General features: G+C 40.9%; 1 protein-coding gene across 9 annotated transcripts in view; it reads right to left on the bottom strand.

The window, feature by feature from the left end:
* Positions 1 to 558: 558 nt before the first annotated feature.
* Positions 559 to 9,663, bottom strand: part of KDM4C (lysine demethylase 4C) — a 412,099-nt gene continuing 402,994 nt past the window's right edge. For 5 of the 9 annotated variants that reach the window (XM_033237306.1, XM_033237308.1, XM_033237307.1 and 2 more), the window contains 2 exons: positions 6,307 to 6,399; positions 559 to 1,653 (listed from right to left, as the gene is read on the bottom strand). In XM_033237306.1, coding sequence (XP_033093197.1) covers positions 1,477 to 1,653; positions 6,307 to 6,399 — 270 coding nt within the window. In that variant the 3' untranslated portion in view covers positions 559 to 1,476. The remainder of the gene's footprint in view (positions 1,654 to 6,306; positions 6,400 to 9,663) is intronic. The other 4 variants (XR_004443468.1, XR_004443467.1, XM_033237310.1 and 1 more) reach the window with 1 other exon arrangement.

Raw genomic sequence — 9,663 nt, 5'->3', positions numbered from 1 at the left:
GCAGGTGTGTGAGCTAGTCCAAGCCAAGATCAGCACAGCTGTCCAGCCAAGCCCTGCCTAGATGAGAGAAATAAATGCTTTCTGCTGCAGGCCATTAAGATTTTGCAATTTTGCAATTGTTTGTAATGCAGCAAAATGGTGGCCTCAGTTAACTGAAGCAGTCACCAAAACTGCCTGGCACTGCCTGCATCCCTTTTCCTGTCTGTCCCACAGGTCTCATTTATACAATGAAGGAGGGACTGGAGAACCTCTATTCCTACTAATGACAGCTGCAGACCAGGAATCCTGAGACGAAAACTGATCCAGACTCAAGGGTCTGAGATTTATTCAGGGCCTAGAAGGGTTGAAGAAAACACTTGCATTGGTACTGAAGTGGGCAGGCAGGGGACTTTGTCTCCAAAAATATCACCATGCATGTGCCACAACCATGGAAAAACTCAGTGACAGAAGGAAGGTCTGAAAAACCTGGGCCGCAGTATGTCCTGATAGCCAGCTCTCCAACAAACTTGTTTTTCTATTGGTTTAAATCCAGACAAATAAGCAAGTCAGAGACAGGACTGGAGAAAATGGAAATCTTTATTTTTAAACACTAGTACATTTTCAGGCTGTTTTAAAAAAGAAAAATCATGTTACATTAGTTCAAAACTATGCATCAAAGCATATTTATTTAAACTCTAATTTTACAAACACATAATGAAAGAAACATATATTTTATAAATATCTACTCAGAATATGTATTATGAAAAAAAGTGTTTAAAAATAACAGCCCCAGATCTCCCTCTTTAAATATATAAAATTCGCATACAATTCGTAAGAATTCTTTCTCAAGAGCCAAAGTTTCATTTCACAAAGGCCAACAACTCAGTTCCCATCAGACACAATCAAAAGTAATAAGAATATTCAAAAATGTAAAAGTTCTGTACAAGGGAAATACAGACAGCACACGGGTAAATCTCATTAGCATACATGCCATTCGTGTTTTAAAAATGTTTTATAAAAACTGCAATTTGAAACAAACAAGTGAGAGTCCTTCCCTGACTGTGGAAAATATATAAATTATTGCCCTCCCCGCTGGGTAACGAGGTGCCACCTGCTGGAGCTGGAGCGAGAGGTCCCCATGTGTTTCCTGACGGGGGCCCTAAGCCGCACAAGGGGACCCGCCTCCTCTGTGGCAGTGGCTTTTCCTAGTGGGTGATTCACTAGTATTTCCTTTCACTTAGAAAAATTCTTTGGGATCATAGAAGACAATTGCTCACACGTGAAAGCAAGACTAGAGATTATTTCAGATTGCTGCATCCAATTAATAATGTGTATTTTGTATTTTTGGTGACCAAACTCGGGAAACCCGATTTACCACTGTCAGAGACACACCCAGTCACCTATGCCAGCAAAACTCATGGCACAGCCTCAAGGTTGTCCCTTCATCTTCTCTCTTCCTACCCAAGCTGCTCTGTGGCCTGCAGCGATGTATGCCGACTACTGTCTCTTCTGGCACTTCTTCTGGAAAGAGCTCTTCAAAAACGTGCGGTACACAGGGTCGGCCACATATTCGTTCTTAAACCTGGAGCTCAGCACTCTTTGTCTTTTTCTCTCCCCTTGGATAATGTCTGCTCCATAAAATGTGTCTTCAAATCGCATGTCAGAGGCTGTGGACTAAAAGCACCTGGTGTTATAGTGCAAAAGGGCACGGCATTCGATCTTCAGAAGACTGGACAAAGATCTGACTCGGTCAGCTGGGGTTAGGGTGTAGACGCCCTGTGCACCAGCTCAGGCTAGAAAGGCCCCAGGCATGACTTTGGGCTTTCCCTCACCTCTCCCACCCAAAGTGGGGGGCTCCATTTAGCCCCACTTTCTCCACCCCCAGGGACCTTCCCCAAACAAAAGCAAGATTAACGTCTCATTTGAAACGTCCCTCATTTTTCATCTCCCCTCTGGCTCTTGCCTAATGAGGTTTTCGACAAATGTCAATAGTCATCTCTAAGTTACCTTTACTCCTACTTAGCTTTGGGCCTCTGCCCCACCCCTTCTCTGAAACTGTTCTTACTGAATGAAGTCCTAGTTGCTAATTCCTGTGACACCTTCCTATCCCTAAACTGACTTGACTAGTCTGCCAACTAATTACTGCTTAAAGCTCTCTCTCTTCTCTGTCATTTTGTAAACCCATTCTCCCGCTTCTCCTTCTCTGGCTGCTCATTTTGATGTCTCAAGGGTTCCCTTTCTTAACTGTCTGCTCAACTACAACGCCCTAATGTTTGGCACTGGGCCTTCTCCTCTCCACTCCTGTTCCCCGGGCCTTTATGCCCACACCCCTGGCTTCAGTGTCTGCAGGAGATGCTCACATCTCCTGCTCCAGCTCAGGCCTGTATAAGTGCATTTCCCCAGCAGGCATCACAAAGTCCTTGTCTCAGAGGCCCTTCAAATCAACCTGTCCTAAATTGAACTGGAAACCTTCCTTCTCCATTGCTGTCCTTCCTACATTCCATAAAAGGCACCACCATCCCCATGCACCCAGTTACACTGGCCAGAAACCTAAAGGCCCTGTAGACATTTCCCCACCGTGTCCAGGATTCCTCCTGCATGTACCTTGAAGCCCTTCTGCCTTTCTTGTTAATCCTTACTGACCCTATGGGGTAGGCCCTCACCTCTCCAAACCACTGCAATAAATGCTTTACCTCCAACCTATTTCCCACAGTACCACTGGAAGAAAGCTGTCTAAAAACCCTCTTACTATAAGACTCTACATGATCATATGCCCTTGCTTATAATTTCCCAACAGTCAACTGCCTTCAAGATGACATCCTCACTCCCTGGGCTAGACCTACATAACCTGGCCAGAAGCCTGACCCCTGCTCTCCTCAGATGACATCAGTTGCAGGTCCTGGCCATACTTGCCTGGCTCAGGGTCCCATGCTTCTCTGTCTTTGGACACACTGTTTCATTTTTGTGAAAGTTATTCTATTCTACTGTCTCTGCCCTCGGCAAGCTTAAGGGTCCTTCTTTGGGTCTCCTGTGGCCCTGACACATCCACTCAGTAGGATGAGGGCAGTGGTAGAGGTAAGGGGCAAATAAGTTTCTCCCCATCAGGGGAACCCCATAAAGATGAGGATATTAGGGACTGTGTACCCAATTTTACATGTGTTCCCCACTGCAAACAACGTGCCTAGTACTCGACTGCTGTTCAGTAAGTGTTTGCTGAGTGAGGGCATGTGGCTTTTTCTGTGATAATCAGATAAAGCCTAAAGTCTATGGTAGGCACTATTTTTGCTTCCCAATTCCCTACTATCTTGCTTCCTAAAATGCACTGGCAGCTGTTTTCACTGAGGTGGATGACTTCTGATGACATCAACACACAGTACATTTCACTGTGCTGAGACTGCTTCCCCTGGCTGCTGGCAGAGGCAGAGGCGAAAGATGCTTTAGGACTTGAAAACACACAGTCCATGACAAAGAAGAGAAAAACAAGAAAACAGCTACAAGGAAGCCTGAAAACAAAAAGTGTACCGAAGTGTAAAGCTGCTCATGTTTCCAGCCAGTTCATGGGACAGTTACTCAGGGTAAGAGGCCACCTCCACGGCTTCCCCCAGATACCATCTAGCTTCACTAGGGAAGAAAACTAAATCATTATGGGCTGGTTGGGTTCCCTCTGCCACTAGGAGAAAACACTTTTGTTACATTCATTCTTGGCAAGATACTTCCTCTGAGTAATCTTTCACTTCTGTAAGTGCTAAAGTTATCAAAGAAGAAAATAAAACATCTATGAAAGTGTTGCCACTGTGCAGAAACAGCAAAAGTCGGCCTCTCAAATACAATAATAAAACCGATTTACCAGGAGCTCTAGCTAATTATGCACCGTTGCTATGGTTATTCTGTGAGACAATAAAAGGTAATGGGGCTGTTTCTGAAGTGAGTAGAAAAGAACCCCACACAATCACTGAGGTGGACTGCTGGCTCTTTTGAACAATTTCTCCCCCAGTCAGCGTGTGTCTGGGTGAGCCGAAGTCATTAAAATACAAGGCCTCCTGACAAGGGCTGCTAACCTCCATCCTTAAAAAACAAAAAAGACTTTTCTAACCATAAAATATCTTCCATTAATGAGTTTTCCAATTAGATTTGTTTTGCCAACTGGAAAAAAAATAGTAATCATGGACAGACTAACCAAGGGTCTGAGGGCTATGTACTAACCTGAAGGAGAAGCAGGCTGGCTATGGCAAGACAATAAAGGTGGCCAACAGGACTTAGTGACTGTGAGCCTTTGTTTCCTAAGACATTTTCTACTTGGCTCAGCCGCTCAGAATAGCAGGCTGCATTCAGAGTGTATGGATGTGATTTATGTATTTTCAATGTTTTTTTTTTTAATTAAAAATTTTCTCTGAGAATAAAAAAAATTGAATGTTGGTGAGCTTGTTCAGTGAAATAGACCTTAGAAAACCCAGGACCTGTGTTCAGAGACAGCCACAGGGGAAGGCATCCTGGTATCTGAGCGGAATCTTCTGTGAAACAAAGAAATTGTGATCATAGTATGAAAGCAACGAGCTTTCTTCTCATGTGATTAAGAAATAGTATTTGAAATCTACAAGACTCAGCTGGTAGGATGCTTAGTCCATACATGGGTTAGAAAATGAAGGACCTAAGAGACTTCAAGAGGCTACCTACTCTACTCCCCATCCTCTAAATCTCTAGGTGCTGAAAACGGAAAAGAAAGGAGTGGGAGGAGCGGGGAGTAAGTAAGGGAAGAGGGGAGTCCAAGGAAGATAGGAATACAGAACGAGAGGAAGCTATCTCTAACATCTCGAAAAGGAAAGTTTTTCTCAAGAAATTTCAGGTCTCAGAACAGTGACAAGTCATCTAAAGTTTTTAGGTCTTCACTAAGATTTGGCTGGTATTTTTATAACAGGAATATTTTTCTTTGCTTGCCATTATTATCTAGTGGTTACTCTATTTACAGGTGTGTGGTCCCCTCTGAGCCATATTTCTCATTGAGTGGGTAGCAATATCACCACTCCTCTTGACAATTTCACTTTGAAGGACCTTCCTCTGAAGGATGCAGCTGAGAGGAAAGTCAGTTCCCACCTGATGCAGTTACTCTGCTGTCAGTATCCCATGTGATGGGGAAAAAGCTGCATATACAACTGAACGTTTAAGGCAAGCTTGTCCAACCCATGGCCCACAGGCTGCATGCTGCCCAGGATGGCTTTAATGCGGCCAAACACAAATCTGTAAACTTGCTTAAAACATTATGAGATTTTTTTGCCTTTTTTTTTTTTTTATAGCTTATCAGCTATCGTTAGTGTAGTTTATGTGGGGCCCAAGACAATTCTTCTTCTTCCAGTATGACCCAGGGATGCAAAAAGATTGGACATCCCTGATTTAAGAAAATCCTTGGTTTTTCCAAAATAACTATGTAATCTATAGTGTCTCTTTCACTGCAGACAAGTATATCATAAGCACACACTAAACTGAAATTGTCATTTATTCCGAAAAAAAATTTCACTTTAGTCAGAAAAACCTCATCCATTCAAATTTCTCTATTTAGGATTTATCATTTCACAGATGCAACAGATATAATTCTAAATGAATAAAACTGACTTCATTTCAGGGTCCACTAAATATTTTATGATACAATAATATGAAGCCTAAATTATTGTGAATTATGTTTTTCAACTTCAGTTTTAATTATCTGTCCATGTTTGTTCATCTTTTAATGGTATGTGAGGGCATGAAACTAGTATTTCCTTTTTAAAAAACTACTTTAGTATTCCCACAACTAGCATTTGGGCTTTGTTTATCCCTTTTATCATGAAAGTCAGAGTTTAGCTTAATTATGAACTGACACAAACATCAGTGAATCAGTGACTTTCTGAGACAGAAGTTAGTCAATCCATGATAAACCTATAGAAGAACAGACAGACATTCAATTATGCCACGTCCTCTTTGATCTACTCCTGAATACTTTCTTTTAATGTTGCTTCTACTAACAAGATTGCAAATGCCTTGATGCTATCTTTGTTTGCTCCTGGTGTTTTGCACAGAGCACATATTCAGTAAGTATTTTTGTGCACCAATAAATGTTAACAAAAAGAAGCATCATTTGACTTCATTAGAAAAATAAGGCACATGCATTAGTTTCCCTGATTCTGTCTGAATTTGAAGTTTGCTTCAATAGGTTTCACTAAGGAAAAAGTTGCATTGGCTTTCTTTAGAATTAATCCAAAAACCCAAGGATGTTTCCTGCCAGGCTTGGGAAACATGAGGTAAGGACAAGGAATTCACTTGGCAGGTCCCCAAGTGGCATCTGCCAGCACTTACAAATCGAGCTTTCACTCTCTTGGGTAACTCTTCATCTAAAGTGTAGATGTCCTCTCTCTTCATTGCTATCTGGGATCCATCTTCAAACTCAACCTAATGAAATAAGATAGTATGATATACATTAAAAAAACAGCACTGACCATTTTTAAAGGTTCCAATCAACTACATAAAAAGATGAAAAGGACTCAAACAGAACAAACAAGGGAACCAGCCGAAGACCAAAGGAAGTAAGAAGAGTTATTTCCCTTATTAAACTTAGTACAGGCCGAGCATGGTGGTTCACGCCTGTAATCCTAGCACTTTGGAAGGCTGAGGGAGGCAGATTCCAAGGTCAGGAGATTGAGACCATCCTGGGCAACATGGTGAAACCCTGTCTCTACCAAAAATATAAAACTTAGCCAGGCATGGTAGTGCATGCCTGTAGTCCCAGCTACTTGGGAGGCTGAGGCAGGAGACTTGCCTGAACCCGGGAGGCAGAGGTTGCAGTGAGCTGAGATTGTACCACTGCACTCCAGCCTGGCTACAGAGTAAGACTCCGTCTCAAAACCAAAAAAATAAATAAACTAAATACAAAATACATTTTAAAACAGGCCAAAATTCTTGGAAATGAGTGTCTTGGAATATGGGATATGAAAACTTTATCTGGCAAAGCAAAAACAAAGAAAAGTAGCTGCTGATCAAATGGAAATCATAAAACATGAAACTGTGGGAAATTTAGCATTAAAATGGGTTGGGTCTGTTAACACCATTTCTTTAAGAGGCTCTGACAACGTAACAGGGAGAACTGTTTCTCTCTGTGAAAGGAAATATGACATATTTCCTTTTTTTTCTTTTTAATTAAGACAGGGCCTTGCCCTGTTGATCAGGCTGGAGTGCAGTGGCCTGATCTCAGCTCACTGCAACCTCAACCTCCCAGGCTCAAGCAATCCTCCCACCTCAGCCTCCTGAGAAGCTGGAACCATGGCCGTGTGCCACCACGCTCAGCTATTTTATTTTATTTTATTTTTAGTAGAGACAAGGTCTCACTAGACTCAAGCAGTTCTCCCACGTTGGCCTCCCAAAGTGTTGGGATTACAGGTGTCAGCCACCATGCCCGACCTGTTTACTCTTATATAATAATCCTCCCAGATAAAATAATTTCTCCAATTCTTACAGAGCTTGAACTTTCAAAACTCACTTGTCAAATTCAATCAAATGCCATCAAAGGAGCTAGGAAAATCTGTTTCTCAACTTGCTAACATGTAAACCTCATCAATGTGTGAAAATACGTCATTATCTAAAACAAAATGTTTAAAACTTTTTTCATACTAACCAAATGGAAGCAAATAATTCCATAACCAATTTTTTTTTAACATTTTAAAAGATTTTGTCAAAGAAAAGATAAGTAACCACATTTGGTTAGTGCTACATGTAAGAAGCTTTACTTTTGCACTTATTATTTAATTAAATGTAATTAACAGAAACCTAGAGCACCTAGGTTTAGATTGGTTTAGGTTTAATCCAACATGAACTGATCTAGCAGGAAACAAAAGGGATGTAATCAGGTAGAATACTTAATATGTTCTCATTCTGAACCACATGATATTTTTCAAGTCCCTAAGTTTTGTTTGTCTGAATTTTTTACTTTTAAGACATGAAAATATGCTTGTACTTCTTGTCAAGAGGTAAGTTAAACCACACAGCAGTGCCATGTTAATAAAAAAAAATCTAGAGTTTGAAAAAAAATTTACACTTATTTTTGTTTTTTGGTTTTTTCTTGAGACAGAGTTTTGCTCGTTGCCTAGGTTGGAGTGCAACGGCATGATCTCAGCTCACTGCAACCTCTGCCTCCTGGGTTCAAGTGATTCTCCTGCCTCAGCCTCCCAAGTAGCTGGGATTATAAGCATGCCGCCACCATGCCTGGCTAATTTTTATATATATTTTTTAGTAGAGACGGGGTTTCACCACGTTGGTGAGGCTGGTCTTGAACTCCTGACCCCAGGTGATCTGCCTGCCTTGGCCTCCCCAAGTGCTGGTATTACAGGCATGAGCCACTGTGCCCAGCCACACTTACTGTTTAATTCACAGAATGTCCAACTGATATATTGCTGCACTTTGCATTAAACAAACACTCTCTTAAGCTTGGGTGGATAACATTAACTGGCCACATCTGTGCCAATGCATTGGTCTAGGTTTGCAGAGACACCCAGGTGGGTATGTCTCTCAGGCAAAAGTTACCAATTCTGGTTGATGAACATCCATCACTGTCTTAATAAAGGTCAAACATATAATTGAATGTATTATCATCCACAAACTGTTAGCATTTTGAATAAGCTAAACAATACAGTGGAATTAGGTGCCAGTCACATGAGAACTCTTGCTGCCACTTCTGGGAGGGCTGACAATGGGAAGGGTTTTCTTCCTGGCCTTGTTTGAGCAGAATCATTTCTTTAACATTTAACTAGGCCATAGTGTCATCTGATTTACACAATTTGATAGCATAGCTAGAACGACCTGTGCCTACTTTCATTTGTTTTAGACCACTTAAAACATCTAAAAGACAAAAAACAATTACAAATCTAGAAGGGAGTATGCTGTGCTAGGACTAGGGTAACCAACTATCCTAGTTCACCTGGGACTCAGGGGTCCCTTGGGATGTAGTTATTTGCAGTACTAAAATCAGGGATGGTCCCAGACAAGCAGAGATGGTTGTCCACCCTAGTTAGGGCGGAGCTCAGAGAGAATTTTGGCCCTCTCTTTACCAGCTGTGTGCTCTCAGACAAATTATTAAAAAATTATTCTTAAATCATTAAAATTTGGTTCACAGCCTTTCTTCCCTCATTTGTAAGACATGAGTCAATAACATCTCTATTTTGTAGGACTACTCTGAGGGTCAAAAAATGCATATGCTTAGTATATGAAGCACTGTGCAGCAGGTATTTATCTGTCATATCTATTTTTAAAACTGTCTTTATTTGATGGTGAAGTTTAATAATTAGACACAAAACACAAAATGATCTCAAAAGGCCACTTGGCTTAATGAGGAATTTTAAACTACTTGTGCTTGAGAGACAATTTTAATATTAGTCTTAACTTTTTCATTGAGTCTATAAATATGCTTACAGTTTTATGTTGATAGACTATCATAAATTCAACTGAAGTTAACACACTGATTACTAATTAGCCTGAATTTCAACATATTCTCATTATGTGATACTTTTCATGTAGCAAATGGCTTTGCTACATGTAAGAAGCTTTACTTTTGCACTTATTATTTAATTAAATGTAATTATTTTATTGTGCATTATGTAGTAATGCTTCTTTTTCTGGATCCTCCAGTATTATTAGCCTGTCTTGCGATTTTTGCCTAATTCTGGT

Source organism: Trachypithecus francoisi, unplaced genomic scaffold (genome assembly GCF_009764315.1).
Source record: "Trachypithecus francoisi isolate TF-2019V2 unplaced genomic scaffold, Tfra_2.0 Lachesis_group16, whole genome shotgun sequence".
NCBI classification, from domain to species: Eukaryota; Metazoa; Chordata; class Mammalia; order Primates; family Cercopithecidae; genus Trachypithecus; species Trachypithecus francoisi.
The sequence above is the reverse complement of the archived record's forward strand: the minus strand, read 5'-3'. Positions and strand labels throughout refer to the sequence as shown.